The sequence below is a fragment of the Gambusia affinis genome, linkage group LG17, assembly GCF_019740435.1.
Source record: "Gambusia affinis linkage group LG17, SWU_Gaff_1.0, whole genome shotgun sequence".
Classification (NCBI taxonomy): domain Eukaryota; kingdom Metazoa; phylum Chordata; class Actinopteri; order Cyprinodontiformes; family Poeciliidae; genus Gambusia; species Gambusia affinis.
This window is the reverse complement of record NC_057884.1, coordinates 6,515,917-6,541,933: the sequence shown is the minus strand read 5'-3', so window position 1 is coordinate 6,541,933 and position 26,017 is coordinate 6,515,917. Positions and strand designations below refer to the sequence as shown.

General features: G+C 41.6%; 1 protein-coding gene across 1 annotated transcript; it reads left to right on the top strand.

The window, feature by feature from the left end:
* The first annotated feature begins 4,564 nt into the window (after positions 1 to 4,564).
* Positions 4,565 to 18,516, top strand: enc1 (ectodermal-neural cortex 1). Its single transcript, XM_044095773.1, has 3 exons — positions 4,565 to 4,874; positions 10,853 to 12,668; positions 17,187 to 18,516. Exon 2 carries the CDS (start codon positions 10,859 to 10,861, stop codon positions 12,632 to 12,634), a length of 1,776 nt encoding a protein of 591 aa, XP_043951708.1. The 5' UTR covers positions 4,565 to 4,874; positions 10,853 to 10,858; the 3' UTR covers positions 12,635 to 12,668; positions 17,187 to 18,516.
* Positions 18,517 to 26,017: the final 7,501 nt, after the last annotated feature.

Here is a 26,017-nt window from a genome sequence, read left to right as displayed (position 1 = left end):
GGTAAGTTAATTCTTTCCCATTTTATGGAGGGGGAACGGATTATTTCAGGCAGCTGAAATATCCAATCTCTCCTCTCCTTCTCCCATAACTTTGGGGAATAAAGAGCAACTGTTTCCAAATTCTCAAAAATTGTTATGTGTGGTAGCATGTAGTATACTAGAAATTTCCTCAATCCAGTGATCTGTCATATTTTACATTAGAACAAGATTTACCAGAAAGTCTACACTCTCATCTTTTCAGGAAGTCTTAATTTTTGTGCCTTGCTATCAGCCAGCTACCATCCTCTTATATCAGCAATGAAAAATTATAAATACATACTACGTGTTGACAAATTGTTTGGTGACTGACTTTTATTTCTGTCAAGCTGAAGTGACAATAGTTGAAGAAAGACCGATTCTCTTGGCGTTTAAAATAACACAAATCAGCGTAAAAAGACCTCGTTTATTTAATTACTTTACAATTTTGTAAACAACAGCTGCCGATTAAACTGAATGTTACAACCTTGACATGATTATATGAGTTGTTTTACCGAGAAATCGATCAGAAGCGCCGTGAAAATGTTCAGATCCGCCTTTCTGGCTGCGATGCGCGCTCCCGACACAGGGGAACAGATTTTCACAGGGGAACAGAATTTCGCACAAGACCGCCTTTCTGGCTGCGATGCGCGCTCCCGACACAGGGGGAACAGATTTTCACAGGGGAACAGAATTTCGCACAAGACCGGTCCTGCTTTACTGCAAACACTTTCAACACATCCAACTGGTTTTTACATCTTTATCTTTCAGAATCTAGGAGTAACTGCAAGGTGAGGCAACACCAGCTCTCTCTCTTTTGAGTCGGCCATGATTACTTACCCACTCTTCGCTCATTATTCATCTCTGGCATCTCTCATAAGACAGGTAACAGTGTGTTTGTTTGTCATGGTCACACAAAAGAGCTTAGTCAAATCAGCTTAGTCAAGTTACAAGGGCATTGATGTTTGCCATTTAATTATTATTATTTTTTTATTAGTCCATCCAGATACAAGCTGCAGTGTGACATCCAGTAACGTAAAGCGAATAAATCCCAGGTTTTCTGATAAGGTGGCTGTTTATTGTGTAGCTGTTGTCATTTTTCCACCCCAAAAACTCTAAACATCTCATTTTGTATCATCGTAACATATTTTTCTTCTGTTTTGGTTACTTTTTTTCCACTATTTTCTGTTCCGCGTTAGCTGCATTTTTTTTGCATCTGCTCTATGCAGCACTAAACACCTAATATCTCTTCATATGTGTTGTGATATGGATTGTTCTGCATGTTGTTCTATGTTCTATCTTTTACTGTCACCACTTCACGACGTTTAAGGGTACAAGACTGCAAGGTACCTCCATTCTGATTCCGTGGCAAGTAGTTCAGACTTTGGCACAAAATACCCTTTTGACATTTGAGTCTGGACTTTGAATAGGCCGTTCTGAAGCATGAGTACACAGCTTCTAATTCATCTTTCTATCAACAACTCTGCCCTGCTTCCCCCGGCTCTTTTGAAGAAAGAGCCGGGGGAAGTCAGGGTGATCTCTTTCTCCTCTGCTTGGCAAACATTTTAAAAACTTTTTTTTTATCTAATATGTTGATTTGACCAACATATAGACCCCCCCGCACCCCCATACTTTGGCGATTTCTGTGATTAGGCCCATTTTAGGATCACCAATAATAACCCGCTAAATTTTACATTTATTCTGTAACATGTACACTTTATCACTGACTCTTTTTTTTTGTTGTTGTTGGACAAACCACATCAGTTTAAAGATGATAAACAAATAAAACACCACTGGTTGTTTTCTAAAACATTGTGAGCAGGTTGGGCAAAACAAAAGAGAAGAATTTGGGAGGAAAACCAAATGTTCTTCAATTACCTGCTTCATGTTTTTATATATATATATATTTCGTCCACTAGGTGTCCCTCTTGCTGCATGTAAATGCTGAGGGTTTAATGGCATATTATGGCCCCTGTTTACAGCGCTTTCCACGGTGCTCCTAATGAAGCTTGAGTCGTCATTTAATGTGTTGTTTTTGCAGTAATGGTGTACTGGTGATGTCACGGACAGCTGACGGGAAGGGAAGGCCCTGCGATCACCACATCACAAGCTCAGAGCAGATGAAAGCAAACAAAAATAGTGACATCACTGCCTTAAGGGTCCGACGAACAGTTTGGTCACAGCCAGCGACCACCACAGACATGACTCACGTTAAGACGGGTTATAAAATTGGAGCTGGTGTTTCCGGGAGCCCCGGCGAAGAAACCATAATGCTTTTATAATCCTATGGGATTGAACTTTGCACTCGGAGTCCCCTATAGATTATAAGTTCTGAAAATATGTCCCCGTAGTTAACGTCAACACTGGATTCTCATGTCTATTCTAAGCGCTGGACGGCACGGGGAACTATTCCGCTTTTACCGATACCTGAATCGCAAAGTCGTTTCAAAATAAAACACCTGTAACACCTTCGACAAGAATTATTTTGTTATGTATTATTTTCCACGAGGCCTAACGTCACCGATGAATGATTACTTCCCAAGAGTTCCTCTGTGCTTATAAATAGAAAAAAAGGTCCTAAAGAGGTAAAGTGGACAAAAAAGGGGGTTAATCTGTTGACCCGCTGGCAGGGGGTCACTCCACCCCCAAAAGCCCAGGGGCGCCGCCAGCGAGCCTTGAAAGGTCTGCCCAGAAGGGGGCCATGAATAAATTTGGGGTGTTGCTCCAAATTTAAAAGCCATGACAGAATGTCAGGAATTAGTTAAGTAAAGTGGGACATTTGAAATTTAGGTCCAATTAAAAGAAAAAAAAGAAGAAGAAAAATATTAAAGATCCTAATATTCGTCTAATGTTTACAAATACCGGGACAGAGATTTAAAGGTGACATGCAGGTAAATACAAGATATCCAGAGGTTTCAAGAGGTTATGGTTTGAAAACTGCTAAAGCATTTTTCCTTCTAATGGGACATGGTGGAGAATGCGCACTGCCCCTCCTCCACCTGTTGCTGGACACCACCAGTCAGAGGGTTGACGGATGGCTATTGCACGTTTATTGAACTCAATTTCTATTTATTCTACACTTATGATTAAGTCTATGTATTATTATCGAAATAACAGTTATAAATAATATTTATGAGGTAGTAATAATCATTGCATTATCTTCGAAGAATTGAGTATATTTGTTGTCTTCCTTCTTTAAATGATAGCAATTAGATGATGTTATGCATTTCTCACACATGCTCTGGAGCAAACACCGTTTGAAACTGGTACTTTTTAACTCGAGATCAGGTTACCATGGTGAGCTGCTTTTAGTTTCAAACTCTAATCATTTTCTCCACTAACATTGGATGAAGTGGATCTAAAAGTGAGATATTTAATGTAATTACTTTCTGTTTCTTTTTGCTGTCACCTTGTGAGACAACCTTCCCGTCCCATCTCTATGCATGCGAGCCCCTCTTTCTCTCTTTGTCTCTCTTCTCTCCGTTTCGTGCACTGAGACAGAAGAGCTGATCCTCCCCTCCCCGCCACTCAGATATGGCAAGCCAGTTTTAGATTTACTAGGTGGCTCTGGCAATGGAGCAGGCATCAACAAACCAATTATTTCGGTAGACGTGAACGTTTCGGACATTCATAGCACTCATCGTGCTCACAACTAACCTTTTTGATAATAACATTGTATTTGTGGATAACTTTGATCCATTCTGGTTATAATTTTGAGTAGTAGGCTATGTTTTTATTGATCTCTCAAATATGAAAATGTATAATAAGTTGAAATTACTTGAAATGAGAAAAGTATTAAATAAGATATCAACTAATTTCTTTGTTAATATCCATAAATACAACCATTATTCTAATTATTGATTCCTAAGTGGTTTTTAACTTCCAAACTCCATTGTTTATACAAACAAACAATAAAGTGAGTAAAAATATTATATGAATGATTATATAATATAATCATTTTCTTACACACAGTTACAAACATACAACGATCCCAAACAAGATCTAGTTTGAGGTTTAAGTTATTTTATCGAGGACGACATTATAGTAGTATGAGATAACTTGTACAAGAAACAAATTGAAAGACATTTCTGTTTTAACATTATAGAGCATATATATTTTTGTGGATTCATGAACATCATCTAGAATAACAACATATTACGATTCGATTTAAAGGCCTAGCAAGGACAAATTGAAGGCAGTTCTTGTAGGTCAAAGGTCACATTTGATATGTTGCAGCTCAACACACTAATAGGACTGAAGTTGTAGATACATTCAAACCTCTTATATATATATATATATATATATATATATATATATATATATATATATATATATATATATATATATATATATATATATATATATATCTGTGGTAGCGTAACGCTATAACGTAACACTCTTTAGTAAGAGTGTTATTTTGAAAAATGGTAATTGAATTATTGCTCTCTATAACCTGGCAAGGAACAGACGTGGTTCTTCGATTAAATATGGTAACGACCTGCCATAGACACCCCGGTCTTCTCGCTGTAAAACACACCCATTGATTTCCGTGGAAGAGCAGGCGGAGGAGCGACGAAGAGGAGCGGAGCGGAGCAGAGCTGGAGCTGGAGGAACGCCTCCAAACAGCTTCTCCTCTTATTATTCACCTCTTCTCCTCCGCATACAACCAGACCCAACGACCAGTCCGCGTATTAGCGAGAGCGCGGCTCTTCTTGCGAACTATTTGCTCGGAGATAACCAAAGGAGTCCCCCATCCACACCGCGCCAGCGCGTAAGGCTTTTGCATCGTGGCTCTCTCACGAGTGGCATGCGCGAGCGACCCGTCGGGCACGACTGAAGTCCTCCTTTCACCCAAAGAGGTAAAAACAACAAACAGTTTCTCCGCACACGCGCTTTATTTTCCCCACTGACTTACGAATTTAAAGTTGCACACAGTGAAAGGGGAGCGGGTCCGGGTCGAGCGCATCAGGGTTAATGGAAGCTAATTGTTGACATTCTCATTATGCCAATATTGTTTTTATTGTTTGCATTTTGGGCTTCCCTTTTTCCCCTCCCCTCTGGATTTCTTCCTCTTTGCTGGCGGCGTAAGGTGTTTTACGCCGCCAGCAAAGATTTTTCTTGAATTATTATTATTTAAATCGCAGCAGCTTGGATGAGGCTTTTATATATATATATATATATATATATATATATATATATATATATATATATATATATATATATATATATATATATATATATATATATATATATATTCATGCAGCCAATGAATCTGATCTTTAGATCGTTCCCTGCTGATCGTTCCCCGCACGTCTGCGGTCTTTGTTGTGCGTCTCGCTCGGCAGATGCTCGGAGCTAAGTCCACATAAGCCTGGTGTTTACTTTTGAAGTTGTCTCCCTCCCCATCCCTCTCTCTTTCCGTGTCCATGGTTGACTGTGAGCACCTGGCAATGATTTCCACCAGACTGCAGCCAGACCTTTTTCTTTCTCTCTCTCCCTCTCTCTCTCTCTCTCTTCCCCCTTCCCATTCTTGTATTTCTTTCTGCATGTGGCGCATAGTCTGGCTGTGCGTCTGTTGGATCTGGTTTCTTTTGAAAAGGATGAGGATGGCATTTTGCCTCTCATCCCTCTCATAGCCCAGCGAGCTACTTTCATCGTGTACGAGTCCTGGAAATGTGTGTTATGTTAAATTTGAAAGGAGGGGAAAAAAAACAATAGAAAACAGGGTAAAAAAAATGCTCATCAAAACTCCTCGGCATTGAAAAAAATGCATTCTGGATGCGGAATCTCACATTTTAGAGCATGAAGAGCAAGAAATTTTGGTGCTTTTTCTCAGGCAGAGCCACACACAAGAGATGATTCACAAACTCAGTCATGCAGTCAAAAAGAAAGGACTCCTTACATTGCAGAATGAAATAACAATGGAAACGCGCCACTTCCTCATACTTCCAAACACACACCTGACGTTTTGGAGGAATTTTCCTCCTTCCAAAGCGGTCTCGTTATACCTCCCTAAACAACAACAACAACAACAACAGAGAGACGAGTCAGTGGAGATGCTGCTGCTCAGATTACAGTAATTAGTTCTTAGACAAGGCAGGCTGAGCCTAACTTCTGGGTGATGCGTACAGCATGTTCCTAACAGGGCCAGCTTTGGTCGGTGAAGGCGATCTAAACGATCCTAATAACATGGCACAGTGAATCCATGTAAGCAGAGCAAATCCTGTAAAGGTCGACGTAAATCTTCATCTGGTAACGACCTCAAATTTTAATGTATTTCAGCGAGATATTATGGTGACGCATCAGGACAGTGGAGCCCGTGGTTTTTACAGTAACTTTTTTTCAATTATCCGTAAAGTTTGCCTCTTATTACCCCCTTTGAAAATGAAAATGCTGCCAACATTCACAGTTTTCCCTGTATGTACTGAAGAAAAGCCTCCCCACAGCATGATACTGCCACCACTGCTATGCTTTACAGTGCAGACGGCAGTGTTGCGCCTGCGAATCCCTTTTCAAGTCGACGCCTGGTCCGCCGCAGACCGTTTGATCCAAAACACGTCCTCCGGTTATTACACAGGACTGGATGTCATGTATAGAGGTTACAGTAGGAATTACAGTACAGATTACAGTACAGTAGGAACATTAAAACAAGAACATTTTGAAATTCTTCAACTCGAACAAACAAACATTCGGACAGCAGATTAGATTGCTAGCATTTCTGAGAAAACGGCCATGTCGCATTTTGTTGCGGAGATGTTAGAAAGTTTTAAGCCGCTGCAAGGTCAGCTTGTGGAGAAATTTACTGCGCAGTGGAAATTAAAAGCGAGATACTGAGGCTCAAGGTTATTTAGTCAAAATGCCATGATGCTGACATTTAGATTTTATCACTGCGTTTGTTTGGGTTTATTAGTGATGCAGATTCTCAGTTGTTGTTTTTTTCCCCCACTCTCAGTGTGATCACTAGCTCTACTTTCATTTGACATGTGGTATATTGGGGGCATATGAAGCTAAATATATCTGCTATACTAGAAAAAAGACACATCAAGGATACCACTAAAGAAAATGTAAATATGCTCAAATGAGAGATAAATATATGTTATATTAAGTATATTAAAGTTTATTTCAAGTCATTTTTATTTGCATAGTACATTTCAGAAACAAGACAATCCAGAGTGCTTTAGATGATAAAAACATGTCACAATAAATTATGCCAAGATCATCCCAAAGAAGCCCTTTGTGGTATAAATAAGGAAAATTATAAAATATAGCAGAAAATGCTCAGAAATGGCCATAAAAAGATGCATAAAGCATATCATAGATTCAAAATGACAAGGAAACAAACCTAGCTTTCATAACAAAATCATAAAAACGCGATCACAGTTACATGAAGGGTGATCGTAATAGGACAGAAAAACATAAAAAATACTGGCCTAAAGCACAAATTAATGCTTGCATTGGGACTGAAAAGATGAACAAAATAATAAGAAAAACCTCAGGACCAAAGTGACAACTTCTATGACTAGATAGGAAAAAATAAATAATCTATATAATGACTAGTGTAGTTTAACATGTTCATACTGGAATCTTGTACCTTTATCGTCATTGCACATGATCATCATTGTCCAGTTATTCATATGAGCTGCAGCCGTGTTCCTACTGAAGTCGTTTCTCTGCCTGACATGAACTGCGGATGGCCGTATTTATTAAAATGCTAATTAATAGCATAAGCAGAACCTCTCTAATTAAGTCCCGGACTTATTAGGTTCACTTACTCAAATCAAGCTACTTACAACTTCCAATTAGAGAAGCAGAGACAGAGTGTGTACATGTTTGCGTGCGTGTGTGTGTGTGTCTGTATTTAGGAGGTGGCACCTGCAGTTGAGAGACCAGGCGAGGATATTCCAATCATCGCTGATTCCAGGACATGACGTGTGCCTCGTTCATGTCTCTGCTGGAATGCAATAAAGCCTGTTGAGCGAAGTTAGCAGTTGGTTTTATGTTTCATAAACTGCTGACAAATAATGCTGGTGCTCCCTGTGCGAGACGCACACCAGAGCGAGTCGGTTTACCAAGCCGTTGGGAAAGGCTCCCTAATTTGGTTTCGCAAGTCGTTTGAGTTCAGCATGAAACCAAAGGTTTGTTAGGTAAATCGACCCGATGAAAATCATGAAGCAGGCGTGTGAGGCCAGCACGCGCCTGCTCTGAAAAGTTCAGAAAGTGCTTCACGCAGTAATGAAAAGAGCGACAGGGGGAATTTAAAGAAACTGACGAACTGCGGCCAAGGAAGAACGCTTACAGCCAAACGCTAAGAATTACTTCTTTGTGCGTCATGAACATCAAAGCTGGAGTTCAAAGGGATTCCTTCAGAATTCAGGGAGACCTAGAGCCAAAGGTAGAAGTGACAGTGCTCTTCACAAATCCTCGCCGCTCTTGCATTTGCACCTACAGGCTTCACACTTGATTTCCCTCCTCCCAAAACTGCATTCTGAGGATTCTTAAGCGCATGATGCAACTTATGGAAATTGGAAACTGTCCCCTCGCCTCTCTGTACTCCAGTTCAAGAGGAATCTCTTTTGACAAACGAGGTCTTTTGAACTCAAATCTAACGTGAATGTAAAATCCCTCACCACCGACAGGTTGGTGAAATATCTGCCCTCTGACAGCACTTAAAGGGATAGTTCAGGATTTTTCCTATCAAGGATGTGTTAAAAAATGCTATAAACAGTAAAATATTAGACATTACAAAGGTTTGCCTGTTAGCATCTTCATTTAGTGTAAATCCAGTTCAGCTGGTCTTGGAGGCTAAAGCCAACTGCAAGGTGGAAAGGAGCCAAAATTAAAGCAGATATTTGCCACATTTATTAAGCTCCAATCTTAAAAACGCCATAGTAAGCTATATAAACACAGTTTTATCTTCATAATTGCACTATCTTTCACAAAATGAAGGTAGGTTTTGGTTCACCGCCAACAGTCTTTCGGGGTGAAACGTGCAAGTATTTTGGTCGGAGTAAAGCCAACTGTTGCACATACGTCCATTTGTACCCACCAGCATTACATTCTTTGCCCCTCTAATTAAAGATGTTTTGTTGATTTTTAGTATTTTATCACCTTTTTATATCAATAATTCATTAAAATTCTTAATTAACATGAAAGGGAAAAAAACAAACTTGTAGGTATAAAATGGGGGAACATGTGGGCAAAGGGTTGAACCTGGAGAACTACAGTCAAACATCCGTATCATTACTTTGATGTTTAATTCTCAGTAAATGTTTCACTTAGGAAGATTTTTGGTGGCACACTACCTCCAACATCCATTTCCTGTGTAAATAATCATTTACTTTGGTGTAAACAGCTGCCGTTGCAAGCAGCACTATGGTTTAAAGGCTCATAGAAATGTGTTGCCTTCCATAATCTTATTAATATTTGGCATGTTTCACATGCTAGCCATTAGCTTCTTAGCTTGCAGGACCAACAAATATGGATTTATTCTAAATGAAGATGCCAGGAGAGATAATAACTGCTTATAAACCTTTAACAGAACCTCATTTCAAAAATCCTGAATCATTCCTTTAACTCTTTATTTACATGTGTTGGACTACACCTGTAACTGAACAAGGAAAAGAATCAAAAATAGTCATAGCGCTGGTTAATATGTAAATACTGCCATATAAGAAAAAAAAGCCTCTATGTTTGTATTAAATATAAAACATCCTTATTATTATTGTATGACTGATGCAAAGTGAAGAATTCTTATTTCATCTTAATGCGTCAAAACAATAACAACCAATATTTGGCTCGGTAAAATTGAATTTTTCAAAAAGGGTTCAGAGGGCATTCACATTTTCAGTCAAGTCAACAGAAAACTGGCGCGCAGAGGAAGAAATGCATCATGCCTCACAGGTGTTCAGAAAAGGTTTTCATGGATGTTTGGATGCCTTTTGCCTTCAATGTTTGGAATCCTTGGAATTCCCGGTAACTGGAAGGTCGGGAGCCGACCGCACACTGCAGCTGCTCGCTGCCAATAAGGAAACAACCAGCAAGCTGGATCTACTTGAAGCTCGGAAAGGGTGATTTTAGAGCTTATGTATTACATGCAATAGTGCGAGATCGTGTGAAATTTATTGAGGAGTGTGGATTTTAGGGCAGACACAGAATGTGGATGTTTTTTTTGTTTTGTTTTTTAAATGTGGATTTACAAGCTCACACAGGAACTTGGTTGCTATACAGAGAGACCACAAGGCAGGAGGCAGTTGCCATTGCTAAATAATTGGAGGGAATGAAAGCGTGCTGTGAGTGAGGGTGATCACAGTGAAGATGCAAGCTCACATTTTTCTTTGAAAAACAAACTGTTGCATGTCTTAAAGTTTTCTCTTAAGAAATGTTCAGAGATAAAGGTCTAATATTTTCTAACGAATACAGTCCTTGGCCAAGGACACACTGTGTACATGATGCAGTCTCTATCACTACTGTTTTCCCTTTTCCACTAAGTGCATGTTTTCTCACCCTTTTATGGACGCTAGCACTGAATGATTTAATATTGCCACCTCAACCTCCTGGTGTTTGCATGTGCAGCATTCACTGCTGAGAATTAAATTTGTGAGGCAAATTTGGCCTATTTTACTAGCTGAGTAATCTGTTTTTATGACTACATATGAAGAGAATCTATTCTCTTGTAACATTTTTCCTAAATTTATAGCTACAAGACATATAAATACATTATTTAAAAGATTAAGACTTGCCTAAAATTCATTACAGTAAAAGAGAACGTGTTTTATATCTGTTCTTATAGATTTTAAATATGTTGCATTCATTTTTTGATTTTTTTTTTTTTTTTCAGGATTCAATGAAAATGTCAGTGTGCGTCCATGAGAACCGGAAATCCCGAGCCAGCACCGGCTCCATGAACATCTACCTTTTCCACAAATCCTCCTATGCTGACAGTGTCCTTATGCACCTCAACTCTCTACGGCAGCAGAGGCTCTTTACAGACGTCCTCCTCCACGCGGGCAGCCGTTCCTTCCCCTGCCACCGCGCCGTGCTGGCCGCCTGCAGCCGCTACTTCGAGGCCATGTTCAGTGGCGGTCTGAGGGAGAGTCAGGCCAGCGAGGTCGACTTCCGAGACTCGATCCACCCAGAGGTTTTAGAGCTGCTGCTTGACTACGCATACTCATCACGGGTGGTGATCAACGAGGAGAATGCAGAGTCACTGCTGGAGGCTGGGGACATGTTGGAGTTTCAGGACATCCGTGATGCCTGCGCCGAATTCCTGGAGAGAAACCTTCATCCGTCCAACTGTCTTGGCATGCTGTTGCTGTCTGACGCCCACCAGTGTACAAAGCTGTCAGAGCTCTCCTGGGGCATGTGTCTAAGCAACTTCCCTGCCATTTGCAAGACAGAGGACTTTCTCCAATTGCCCAAAGATATGGTAGTGCAGCTTTTGTCACACGAGGAGCTGGAGACAGAAGATGAGAGACTGGTTTATGAAGCTGCCCTTAATTGGATTAACTATGACCTAGAAAAGAGGCACTGCTACCTCCCAGAGCTTCTGAGAACGGTTCGTCTCGCCTTACTGCCTGCCATCTTTCTGATGGAAAATGTTTCAACAGAAGAGCTGATTAATGATCAGGCCAAAAGCAAAGAACTGGTTGATGAAGCTATTCGCTGCAAGCTGAAGATCCTACAGAATGATGGCGTGGTCAACAGTCCATGTGCTCGACCTAGAAAAACCAGCCATGCCCTTTTCCTGCTTGGCGGACAGACATTCATGTGTGACAAATTGTACCTGGTAGACCAGAAAGCCAAAGAGATAATCCCAAAGGCTGACATCCCCAGTCCCAGGAAGGAGTTCAGTGCCTGTGCCATTGGCTGTAAGGTGTACATCACAGGTGGGAGAGGATCAGAGAACGGTGTTTCCAAAGACGTATGGGTCTACGACACTGTGCATGAGGAATGGTCCAAAGCAGCACCTATGCTCATCGCCAGGTTCGGCCATGGCTCCGCGGAGCTGAAACACTGCCTATATGTTGTTGGAGGACACACAGCGGCAACGGGCTGTCTCCCAGCCTCTCCGTCCGTCTCCCTCAAACAAGTGGAACAGTTTGACCCAGTGGCAAACAAGTGGACCATGGTGGCACCTCTTAGAGAGGGTGTGAGCAATGCGGCAGTGGTCAGCGTGAAACTCAAGTTGTTTGCCTTCGGCGGAACCAGCGTCACCCACGACAAACTGCCCAAGGTGCAGTGCTACGATCCGCAAGAAAACCGATGGACTGTGCCAGCATCCTGCCCGCAACCATGGCGTTACACCGCTGCTGCCGTGCTGGGGAACCAAATATTTGTCATGGGCGGGGATACCGAATTCTCAGCCTGCTCGGCTTACAAGTTCAGCAGCGAGAACTACCAGTGGACTAAAGTGGGGGACGTAACGGCCAAGCGGATGAGCTGCCAGGCTGTGGCATCGGGAAACAAACTGTACGTGGTGGGCGGGTACTTTGGTACACAGCGGTGTAAAACTCTGGACTGCTACGACCCCACACTCGATGCGTGGAACAGCATCACAACTGTTCCGTACTCGCTCATTCCTACTGCCTTTGTCAGCACCTGGAAACATCTACCAGCGTGAATCCTGAACCGTTGACTTATACCTTCTCCATTAGGTAAGAGCAGTGTCTTAGACTCTCTACTAAGCATTTTAACCCTCTGAGATCTAATTTAGGATCCCTTGACCAGTGGTCCCCAACCTTTTTATCATTGCGGACCAGTCAAGGCTTGGCAATTTTACTGTGGCCGGAGGGACGAGTGGGGAGGAGGTCACATGACACAATTTAAAATTTTTTGCCCCAATTTTCCCCTAATGACAATCTTGGAATGTTTCGAGTTCTAAGATCGTCGGTTGTGATAATCGTACAATTATCCTGTCTGTGGTGTGTAACGTGAAACATTGGACCGCTCCCATCTAAAATCGGGCATATTCAACATTGTCTTGGCCCAATTATCGCAGCCTGTGTGGTTTTTCCCTGACTGGGAGCGAGAACGCAGCCTGTTGAATGTGACAGGTAGCCAATCAGAAAGGGAGGTGAAGTAATAATGGAGGGAATCCCAAACAGTTGACATGGCAACTGAGAGTCCGGTTTAGTGCATAGTGCAGCAAATTGAGCGGCTGCTCCCGCAGTCTTTTATCCAATGTCTTTTGCTTTTGTTACGTCTTTTATCGTTTAAAACAGGGGTGTCAAAGTCAAATGGACGGAGGGCCAAATTAAGAATTTAGCTACAAGCCGAGGGCCGGACTGATCGATTCATTGAGATTATGACGCATTTGGTCTAGTGCAGCGGACCGGCCCTTCGTAAATTTACTGCGGACGGGGGTGCGCGCAGAGGATCGAACGGGGGTGCGCGTTGTGTGGATCGAACGGGGGTGGGGGGGTGCATCTCGCTTTTTTTTTTTCAGACGGGGTGCCGGCTTGCTACGGGCCGGTTCTAATAATAAATCAAGATCATCCCAGGGGCCGTAGAAAATCTTCTCGCGGGCCGGATGTGGCCCGCGGGCCTTGACTCTGACATATGTGGTTTAAAATGAGTCCACAAACTGTCACTACTGCTTCTACATCATCGGACATGTTTGTTACTCTAAATTCACGTATGGTATGTTGGGGTTTTACAGGATTTTCTTCAGGATTCGGGATGTTCATGAGTGAAATCGGTTGTGTGTGGTGTGTTGCTCCTGCTGCTGAAAATCGGTCCACAATCCTTAAATCGTGCCGTGTGAACCAGACCTAAAACTCACAATCTCCTCTCCACTCCTCTCGTCTTGACCACTGTCCTAATACTCTCTGACTCTGGTCGCTATGGTAATGTTTACATATTCCTTCAAAATAAGACACAGATGCGCTACAAAAACGAACATTTTACTTTTGTGAAAATTTTAACTCACAACTAATACCTGAGCTTGTTTCTCTGGACAGGGTGTTCATGGTCTCTACTGGCGAATCAGTTTGATTTCCCTCATTAACGAGCCGGTCACCATATCATGCAGAGCTTGGAATGTGGGAATCACCTACCGGGATAAATCCATTCTCTTGTCTCCTATCTGGCCTTTTCCCCTTTGCAAAGGAACTTTCCAAAGAATCTGATCTGTTTCTTACTCATTTTGCTGCTTGTGGGCTCAATGTTGGCGCTCAAGACGTAACCGAGAGAATCCAGTTAAATGATTTTCAAAATAAAAGCTCCTCCAGACTCACATAATACATAAAACGGATATACTTAATTATTTCTTGTGCGGCCCGGGGTTTGGGGACTACTGGCCTAGACAACCAGTAAGTGTAATTAATACTAACTAGAGTTACAATAAGAAAGGGCCTTTCAATCCTCATGTTCCAAAATGTTGAGTTGATGCTAATGCTTTAGGTGGGATCTTTTTTCTGGTGCTTGTTTCAGAATGTGCAGGAGGCTGGAGTTGTGTTAGTAAAACACGATCAAGAGTAAAGTTGCTAGACCTGTTAAGTGCTTCGGTGCTTCAGTTAAGTGAGGTATGTGACTGTTTGGAAAGGCCGAAGGACAGAAAGGGTAACTGAAAGAGAATTGGATACCTTTATAGCTCCCGTGGGGGGGGAGGAACTCTCAGAAGAAAAAAGGATTCACAAATTAGCTGTACCACACATCACCGAGCTTCAAAACCCTGCTGTCACTAATCCAATCTCAGTTCCCTCACACCACTCCAGGCCCCGCACCTTTGATGTGGGCGGCAGGGCTGTGGTCTTTACACCGCAAAAAAGGGAGGCAGCTTGCAACTCGTGTCGGAAGCCGTTTATCATCAGCTACATGGTGAAAAGGAAGAAGCGACAGCAGGGGAAGTGAGGAACGGGAGCTGGAGAGCTTGCAGGCACAAACCCCATCCTTCACAACTCAATCGCACACACATCATCCTTGATAGTCATTTTACTCTGAAGATTTACCACTTCGTCTGCTCTTTTGATGACCTCATTCTAACCCAGCACTCCTGCTCTGACGATAAGCAGGCCAGACGTATGTGGAGCATTGGTAGTGAGCTCAGATTCCTCCTCTTTATGTTTGCACAATTCCCAGATCAATGCCCCCACACAGTAAGAAGCTGTGCAAGCAATTCTTCTTCATATTTTAAAAATTTTTCCTAATGCCCTGACAGGCCTCGGCTCCTGAGAGTTAAACAAGAATAAAGTGGAGAGACTCCTCATTCTTGTAGCTCTGCGCGTCTTCCCTCTGATAATGTTAGGAGACAGCTCTGAACAGCTCTGCCACTCCTGCGTTGTAATGTTCCCTCCCTTCTTGAGATGAGACATTTTCTAGAACTCATTATCCCCCCTTTTTTTTAGTTTTTTTGTTGTTTTGAGCAACTCGTCTCGAAGAGGGACAGATGAGACGGGAGGTTTAAGCTAACTGTAAGCCAGAGCAACACAGCGTCCAGTGAAGTGAAAGATCCTGCTGCTAATTTCATTGAGAACTAGTTTCTCGGTGCGCCTGCCTGTCATGGCAACTGACAAAGTCCGCTCACTGAACGTGGTGAATAGAAGAAATGAGGAGGAATGTAAAAGAAGGCCGAGTGCTTAGGAATGAAAGGAAAACGGAAGTATGTTTGGACCTCACAGAAGGAGATTGTAGCTACAAGAGAGAAAGAAAAAAAGAAATGCTCTGAGTTTTTTCCCAGGAGAACAATAATGAACTGTGTGAGAGTTTCTCCTTTCTAGATTTGTTTCTTAGAAATTGTGTAGTGGAGACAGATGGCGTGAATTCCAGGAAAATAATAATGTTCTACTACCTTATATAACTGGGGACAGGGCAAATAAATAAAATGAATGTTCATTATAAAACACATAAAAACTAACTATGACACATGTTAGGTGAAGGTATGGTATAAACTGGCTGCCAATATCAATCTATGGTTACAATTTCTACAGAAAGTTCTCTGAAGCTGAAAAAGTCAGAAGTTTCTCCCTAACCCCAGCCTATAAATCCAACATGGCTACTGCATGTACTAATAGCTGCTGTTCTAAATTGTTTTTAGTTCAGTTTACATCAGACATTTGACTACAGAAGAATTGGAAATAGCCTCCAGCACTTGTTCTTGGTTTACTGTTGGCAGCTTGAATTTATAGTTATTAACTGCACTTCTTAGTAATTCCTCTTGGGATAAAAATCAATTTGCTTGAACAACTGTTTGGCTGTTAATTAGTACTTTATTTATCTTATAGATGAGTGTCATCAGAAAATGTTTTGAGGACCATTAAACGGAACCTGAGTACCACCAGTAAGAGTTGTACCACAATTTGAAATGATGGAAAAGTCTGGAGGTTTAAAGGTTAAGGAAACAGTGTGCAGATAAACATTGTACCTTCTCTGCCAAGACTTGAGTTGCTTTAAAATGTTAGAAATCCATTTTGCTCATGGCCTTGTTTTTTGACTTTGTGGCATCCCAACATTTTCTTTCTGTTTATCCAAGACGTGCAGGCAAAATTAGTTCCTTACGTCCTTCCGTAGCTATTGTTTATTCACGTTTTAAGCTAAGGAAATGTTACATATAACATACTCAGTCAATACTAATTTATATTTTTTAAGTACCAGTATTAGAGAGATTGATACAAATACATTTTAGACACGTTAGCCATCAGGATTTTAGCCATATGAGCTGTCAAGATAAGGGACATAATTAATAAATTCTTGAAAAATGAGAAGAGCAAAATGAGACTAACGGTAAAACACAGTTAGTGTGAAGTGATGTTGGCTCGGGAGGAGATGAGGAGCTGGATGCTAGCCAGACTATTCACAGGAAACAGAGTTTGGCAGAAAATAATGCTAGATGCACCACAATGTATTGTAATGTGACATGCACTGAAATTAATCCCTTCCCTTGGGTTTTATCTCCTGTAAAACCATAGTGAACATGGAGGCTGCTGTTTCTCTCGACTGTTGTAGATCACAGGATGTGAATAAAAGACACTATCTGTGTCTCGCAGCGTAAATTAAGCCAAAGAGATACTCTTTGCCCCGCGCTGTTCCTCCACTGCAATTCTTTGAAAAGACAGATTTTTTTTCAGGTTATCTGTAAATCTGATCCTTTCACTTTTTGTTGCTTTTATTATACTTTCCCTCCTCCTCATTCGTTTTGTCGGCCTGTTTAACGAGCCTTTCTTCTCTCTCCTCAGACCTCCCCGGTTTCGCGTCATCTGCCGGTCTCCTGACCACGAAGAAGCACACATTCTCTTTGTCCAAAAAGAGACGCCAAGCAGCGATGTACAGATGCCCCGCATTCATCTTGGTGTTGCAAAAAAAAAAAAAGTAAAAAAGGAGGGAAAAAAAAAAGACAAACACGCAGGAGCAGAGAACCCAAAGGTGGGCAGTCGTTGAGGAAGGCGGACATCTTGCTCCGGGACACCGAACTGACCGACGCTTGCTCTGCGAGGCTCAGACTCTGACCCTGTGTGCACATTGTGCTTTCATGCTGCCATAGGAGTGCTGCAAACATATCATGAAAAGCTGCATTCTTCATATGTAGTCATAACAGGCTTGTGACGATCTGTGAAGTTTTCTCTATGACAAAAAAATTATAGATATACACACACACACACATATATATATATATAGATATATAGCATGACAAATGCTTCGGTTTGACTGAAAAAGAACAAAATCAGTAGATTTTGACTGAATATTTGACTCATACAAGGAAAAATGAAGGAGCAAATCTTCCCCGTTTTGGATTTTTTTTTTTTTTGGTTGGTTTCTTTTCAAACTGTTAACAGCTTCTAATTTATGCTTCAGACCCGGAAAAAAAAAAAAAAAAGAACATTTGAGCATTTCTCTTACAAAAACTTTCCTGTCGCTGCCACTCACGAGGCGGATCGATGGGATTTGCGTGTGCCTGGAGGTCGCCCGTGTTTGGATTCTGCAGCTCAGCGGCGACGCCATAAAATAATCGCTCTTGTCCCGACGGAACCGCCGGCTCGCTTGCCAATTCACCGCCGAAACCCTTTTTCGAGCATGTTCTCTCACAGTGGTTCAGTGAAAAACTGGCATGCACTCGTCACAAAGTCTTGTCACCTTTACACAAAAAGCTGAACTAACTATCCTTTTTCGAAAAAAGGTCTGTTTGTTCTTGAACTTGCTGCAGTGTAGTCTTAATTTATATGGTACTGGTAACTGTGTCATGTTAATATGTTTAATCCTAGTTACTTCTGTTCTGCCTGCATTCAGACGTGAATGTACGTTTGGGTTATGTCGTGCATGGCCAAGTGTTGTGTTTTTTTTTTGGTCTCAGTGAGCTGCCTTTTGCACACTTCAGTCTTTGCCAGGAGAAACTTGCTTTTTTTTCCAGACGTAGCTTCGCTGTTCACTTCGTATCAAGTGGCTTAAAAAGAAAGAGACTTAAATCAGAGTAAGAGTTGCTAACCGTAAGATGGGGCATTCACTAGGGAATATGCTGGAAACTGGGATCAACTTCCAACATGAGAAGGTTTTGCTTAGAAAACCGCAAAATAAAAAAAAAAATCTAAATTTTTTTTTCCCCTTTCTTTGTTTTAAAGGCTCTTTACTAAAATGCCAGCGTATCGCGCCACCTGCAGTGCACGGTGAAGGTCAGCTTGCTCGAAAAGGCTAATGCCCACCTCCACCTTCCTACTAAAACAAAGACAAATTTGGCAGCTTTGATTTTTTTTTTTTTCCTCATCTATCGAAATGTTAAAATTATCACTTGAAAGATGCAATTGCCGTCTCTGCTAAGCAGCGGGCTGCAGGCTAGCCTCCTGCCCTTCAGTTGCAGGGAAAACAGTGATTTTTATGTATTTAAAGTAAATTTTTCAACGAGCCCCCCCCCCGACAACCTGCATATCAGTAAATTAAAATTATAGAGAACATTCTTATTCTTTAATCATGTTGTTTAGCAGCACTTGCTAACGTTGCTATTCCTTTATATAGCAGAGCAACTAGATAATCTGACGCCTTTTTTGACATTGTGGGTAAAAGCTCGCACCAGCCCAAATCTAGACCAATACAAGGCGAAATTGAAATAAAAAAACTAAACAAAAACCCAACCTTCATATTCTTGCTAATAATAAAAGCCCAAAAGAAAAGATCGGATGGCACGATGACAGATTGACCTCGACGTGGTTAAGGATTTGGCAGTGTTTGCAGCAGAGGCTGTGTGACACGTGCCAACTTGGCTCTCTGAGTGTGAACCCGCGGTGCCGTTAGCTGTTTGAGTTTGCCTCTGAATGCTGTGTAACGTTAAGGGCAGACACCACAGTGCTTTTCACCATTAAAAAAAATAAATAAGTAAAACACATTCAATGAAGCAAGTTTCTGCAAACCACAAAAAAAACACACCAAAAACAAAAAAATCAAACAAAAAACAGCAGCAACTAAAGTCTTAACATATCTGCTAACATCTTCTCAATGTTTTTGTCTGTCTGTCTGTCTAGGTGGCCTAAACATGTTGCACTTGCATTGTCAAATTCATTGACATTGTAAAAGGTTCTGTCTTGGTGGAATTGGTATATTTTGTTTCAGATCTTCTTCCTTTAAGACCCCCACACATCCCACTTTCCATTCACATCCTGTGGAAATCAGTCCCCTGTAAAGTGCCGCTCAGCCCTCCTTCGGCCATTCAGAAAAATACTCCTATTGTGAATTTGAAGACTATTGTGGGGACCATTGTGGCTCTGTAACGTCGACCACGTCCAACTGCTGAATTTAGAGACTCCGACCCAACCAATCAGATAATGGCATTTCTTCCCCCACCCCCAACCCCACACACTAGTCTCCCTGGCAACAGCGAGCAAGGAATCCCCCTTCAATTTGCACCTAATTGCTGAGCGGCATTTCCATCGATTTATTTATTTATTTATCCTCTTGTCTTCTTGAACTTTCACAAAAAGTCGTAAATGAGACGGGACGATTCTGTCAGTGTGCATCGGATTTCTCTTCTTTGATCAAGTAAAAAGTTTTGTTTCTATTTTTTACGGTGTTATTTTGTTACATTTGATTCTTTTTTTCTTTTCTTTTCTTTTTTTTTCACAATGTGAAATTCATGGCTAATAAACATAAAGAGTTTTTTCCTCTTGACTGTAACATTCCGCCTCGGTTTCTTCATTACGGAGGCGATTTGTACGTCTGCGCATGTTAATGTCACCGCGCCGATTTAGCGGGCGAAAGCAGCTTCCGACTCGCTCATTACCGAATGTCTCGCATATTTAGGCAGCTTTCAAATGAGCCGAAGTGTCTTGAGGTATTTAGGGCACTATATCATGCGTACAGGTTTTGTTCCGCCGAAAAGGGAGGGATGGAAATAGTCTTATCTATGCCTCTGGCTTCTAAGCTTCCCCTGCACAAGGACGGGTGAAAAGCAGCCAGATACTTTCCCTTTCTCCGTCAAGTCACCTTGGCAACGGCAACCTTTATCTGCAAGGAGGTGGGGGGTTGAGGACAACATGAAATCTTAAAAAGCACCTCGCCCTCCTCTCCTCACCCCCTCCAATGGAAAGCCTTCCCTATCAGTGTAACGCATTGCAATGCATGGAGTCTGCGTCTCCAGCAGGTCCACCATCATCCTGTTAGTTAGTGAGCGACTTCAGAGCACACCGCCACTTCCCTCCAGCTGTAGAGGAGCCCGTCCGCTTGTTGACATTCTTCGCCAGGACTCGACTCCTGACCGACGAGACGTGCTCGAGAAGCACCGGTTTTACTCGTTCGTGACCCCCTAGCAAACAAGATCCACTCCTATTATTTATTTATTTATTTTTTGCCGTCAGGAGTGTCGGCGGTTTTGGGAAATCTGTTTTCGTTTCTGACAATCACGGTGCCTTTAGAGATGGTGGAATAAGATGCTGAAATCCCAGCTTGGGCTATTTTAGTCCTGCTTTTCTCAAGCACCGCCGTGAGAGCCGGAGAGAATAAAAAAACACAACAAAAAACAAAGAAAGAGGGGGTTGACACTCAAGGTGAAATGTGGACGGCTCTGTGTGTGGGAGGCCCCTCTCTCTGTAGCTCTGTGTGATCCCACAGTTCCCCCCACCCCCATTAATCAAGACAGGAAGTTGGACTTCCTGTCAGCCAGGAAGTAGGTCTTAAACCCCCTCAACCCCCCGACATTCAGAACATACTGACCCTTCAGCACTGTGAATCCTCCGGGCGCTCTTAGCTTATGCGGAGTTTGGCCGAACAGACTGAACTCTTAGCGTTTTGTGTGGGCAGCATGCATGTGTGGCCCGGAGTGATGAAAACAAAGTACCTTATAATGTCAATGTTGCTAGGCAACACAAGAAGTGGCCCTGACTCAGTCACACATGAAAACATTGGCAGCTTAAAACCCACCTTTGACGAAAATTTAAACCTGGATACTCTAATTTCTCACAAATGGACGTAGATATATTTTAATTTTCACCAAAGTGCTCAGAAGGATATCCGTCCAGCATCACTGTTTTGGTAGAAATTGCATTTCTTTGTGGCAAGCAATTTGCTAACAGATGTAGCAGACACAATTCACTCTTGACTTTTTCAACGTGTTCTGTGTGAAAAATGTTTCTTTTTATTTTATAGCAAAGGCAAAATAAAAATAAAAAAGGAATGTAATGTCATAGAACAGAACAGAAATATCCTGTATTGTCTGTAAAATGTGGGCACATCAGTAGCAAAGTGACAGGCAAAATGGAAGCATGCAGATAAAGGTAAAAACCTAAGAAAAAAAATACAGTAATAAAATGTAAAGCGTTAGAAAAAAAATACTGTTTAATTATTAAACAGTCAGATAAATAAAGTGAGTTTCATAGTTTTTTAAAATGAACAAAACAAAACAAAATATGATGTATTTGAGCATTAAAAATACACAAATGAAAAAATCTGCAAAAGATGCTGAGAGTAAGGATCCGCAATAACGCTACTTTGTGCAGCTAGGATGCAGCCGTCCGTCACTGTAGGAGCTCAGTGACAGACTAATAAATAACCACCCTGATGATGTTTTCTGCCTGGGTTCTTCTGTCCCCCAACAACTGCGGTGGGACAGAGCTGCTTTTACCTCATGAGCTTATCTAGCCGCTTCCTCTGAGCCGTCGACAAACTGCTGCTTCACCGGTAAACTTACAGGAAATGGCTGATGCAGCCAGAGAGTCAAAGAAGCTATTCAGGATTGGTGTCCAGGTGAACATACAGATGTAAGAGTCCACTACATATTGGTAACAAGGTTATTATAGTAAACAAACACTAAGAAAAATAATGGAAACTGAAATCAAGAAATCAATTTTCCTAACTGAAGTAAATAAAAATGGTAACTAATGGAAACAAACTCTAGCTGGAACTATTGTGTGCCTTTATAAAACTAAGACATACTGAAATTACAGATATAATTTCCTTTGTTTTTGTGTTTATGAATCTATTTGCCAGCCTTTCGAACTGTTGTGAAATTGATTGGTTTTTTTTCCTACCACAAAAATAATTTCCGTCAACTTACTCGGCAAATTACTGCTAGTCTGCAAAATGGCGAGAGCAAAAGTTGAAAGAAAACGCCTGTCAGTTGTTATCCATCAATTATTGAATACATTTTTGAAAATGGTATCTCTAAAATATGAAAACTAATATTATAACTTATAAAAACTAAACTAAGACTAAAAACCATTTAACTAAGAACAACTAATAAAAACTAGCAAACACACTCTACAATCCAACTAAATTACACAAACAAAATGTCACAATGAAATAAAACTTAATTATGACAAAATACCCCCCCAAAACTATTATGACCCCGATTGGTTACAGTGGTTACAGTCTTTCTCTTAAAATCTGAGCAGAATGTGTTTTTCCCGATATTGCAATATTCCAATTTTTCCCTCACCTTAACAGAAATCGAGAGAGTGTGTCGTTTTTTTTCTTGACCAATTACAGGTTTTTAGTTCCTGCAGCCTTATATTGCACTTCCAGATGTGGCAGTAAACAAACAGCCATGACCGAGGGGAAAGAGTGGTCATCTGGACGGCAGCTTCCCTTCGTCCAGATCCTAAAGTGTCCTTGGTCAAGGAAACTGTATGAGTGTGTAAGCAATAGCAATAAATAATCTAGCTGTGAAAATGTAGCTAATCTGTGCTAGGATTTAAAAAATAAAAAAAAGTAACTACTTAGTCACTGCTGCGTGTCAAACTTTCTAATTAAGACCATTTCATTTCAGATTAGACAAGCTGTAGAACGAAAGTAACAAAAAAGATTAAAGGCTAACCCACAGACGGCCGACACAAAATATAACCTTATTGTTTTTGTATCGTCCAACCCACAGCTGAGGTTCACATCCAGAGAGCCAGTTGGCACACTGCATTAGCCAACATGCACCATAGGCTCTCTGCGTGTGGGTTCTCCTTAAGTTTATTATTATTTAGCTGTTTTTTTGCCGTCACAAATCACCGCTGCCAATGAAAATGTCAAGGGGATCCACAAATGGGCTACTCTATTCATGCTTATTTCCTACTCTAAACATGTAATCGTTTAGTTAAAAAAAAGGGGGGGAAAAAAGAAAAGCTTTTTGAGTGATTACATTTGCAAAATAAAGTCAGTCACAAAGGAGATATTTTACAAATTAAGAGGTTCAGACAACACTTCAGGATCATAATAGCATCCATGCAGTTTGAAGATTAAAGAGCGCCATCTGTGCAGGATGAGAGGCTTTATGGGTAATATTATGGGCTCCCAGCTCCGGTCCTCAAGAGCCCCCGAGTGTCCCTAGCTTCAAGACAGGTGATTCAAAAAGGAAAAAAAAAACTAATTACTTTCTCAGCATGTCACCAGGTTCTGAAGTAGCTCGCTAATGAGCCATTTATTTGATTCAGGTGTGACGGAGCAGGGAAACACCTAAAATATGCAGACACTGGCTCTGAAGAACTGGATAATATAATTTAAAAAGCCAGTCAAGGAACTTCGAGGTACTCGTGGGGAAGGAAGTTGAAATAAAATGTAATGAGGTAAGTGGTCATAATGTGAGAAAGTATTAAAAAGGGGGTATGAATACTTTTGCAAGGCACTGAGAGTGTCATTAAAGACATTTTTGTATGTCAGCCAGGGTCTAAAGACCATATAATGTTTGCAAAAATAACATATGTGTTCCCAACCAACTTCATTTATGCTTGGTTGGTCCTAAATGTATCACATTCCAGTGAAAAGAAAACAGTTTGCATGTTTTCTGCAACAAGTGGCCCTTGCAAGGACACCACTGTTGATTTGGGGCCACTGCCAGCATATTTTACACCGATTTCTCACTAAATTAGAGGTGTTGTAAAGTCCTGCTTCTATCAATTAAGCCGGCCCACCCCGCCCCATGCAGCCCGCTCTTTAAACTGTAATCCAAGCTTTTATTTCACACCACTCCGGTTTTGAGGTGAGTCAGTCCTGTTTGGAAACACTGCCGCCTGTGTTTCTCCCTCCTACTTGTGTTCTTGGCCCCTCTGGTTGGCCGACCAGCAGCTACTGCTAGCCAGGTACAGGAGAAAGCTTCTCCCTAATTGTAAAATCACCTACCCTTGCATATTTGAGAGGCTTCTTCACTGCCTGTATTTAAGCTTGCTTTTAACCTTTTGCTTTTGACTTCATGATTCTTAGTTTCACTTGATTTTTGATGGTTCTTGTGCCATAATTTTACACTGTTTTCTTTTAGCATATGCTTTCAGTATGCTGTTATGAGGTGCATTTTGTTTCAGCCGTTTCACTTTACTAATAAGGTTAACAAAGTTGATTTTGGCCAATAAAGTTGATTTTGATCACCCAGACTCAGGTTTGCATTCACACCAGCCCCACTTGGTCTGCTTTAATAAAACTCTAGTTCATTTGTCTACAAACTCTGTTTTGCTTTGGTAAAGCACGGATATGCAATCAAACTGTGACGTTGACCAAAAAGCAAACTATTGTCTCCCTACAAACCTGTGTTTCGGTTGGATTACAGTGAACTCCGGCACGGTTGACTTGCCGTAGCGTATGTGGACGCAAGCAGACTGGAGGCCGCTCCAAAGCAGGAACTGGACTATACTGTAGTAGGGCTTTTTGGGTGAATGGAACCCCAACTCACACAAAATAGGAAGAAATGGCTCCTGGTCTTTTACCAAAGGCAAAAGAGAAATCCTACGATTGATCAAATCTGACACCGCTGCGGTTTTGTTTACATTTTGTGAAGAAGGAAGTTGCACTCACGTCATTTTCGGATGTTTTCGTGTCATTTCCTTCAGGAGTTCTCGGTGCAGCGACACCACAGGCAAAGAGGAGAACAGCTTTATTAATTAGTGTGGATTGTTTCAGTTGAATTTTACTTACTCATATGACATATATCTACTTCGTTTTTCTTTAACTGTACGTTTTTGGTATGTTGCTATGAGCTGAACTTTGTTTCCGATGTTTCAAAGTTGGTATGGTATGACGCTGTGAAACTGAAATCAAACTCATTTTGTTCCAACATGCTTTGCCAACAAAAATGATTGGGATTGTGCTGGAGGGAACGCTACAGGTCAAGTGCAGGCGATCTAAAGTCCTTCCAAGCAACACCTTCGCTCAAAGTCCCGACCTGACCACCGTGCCGTTGGAATTTCATCAGCCAAGTGAAAGTGCGAGTTAGCCGGACACAAAGCCGTGGCGAGCTCTCTTACTTTGAGGCAGAAGGTTTCCATGCCATCCGGAGAGGATTTGGGTTTGTAGCGCTTCCAGACACACAGAGGCAATACGATAGCGTCAGGGATGCTTTCAGAATGAGAGTTCTGTCCACTGGGTTGTGCTCAGTCCTGACCTCGGCTTACATCAGCAGTCAGGCAGGCGGACGAAGACCAGCCTGCCTCAGGCGAGGCAGTGTGTCGGGGGCCAGAACGTTTCCAATCAGAAGCCCCGAGACGGACTCTTTCGCAACACTTCTTTATTGTGAAGTTCTTTTCCTCTAAAGATAGCAGAACAAAAGATATTCCATTTAAAAACACATAAATGTACCTCAGAGATTGCGTTTTATACCGGCCACACCTTCGAGCAGCGC

Excerpts from the sequence above, each read along its gene's own strand:
- enc1 (XM_044095773.1), top strand. The coding sequence starts at position 10,859 with ATGAAAATGTCAGTGTGCGTCCATGAGAACCGGAAATCCCGAGCCAGC.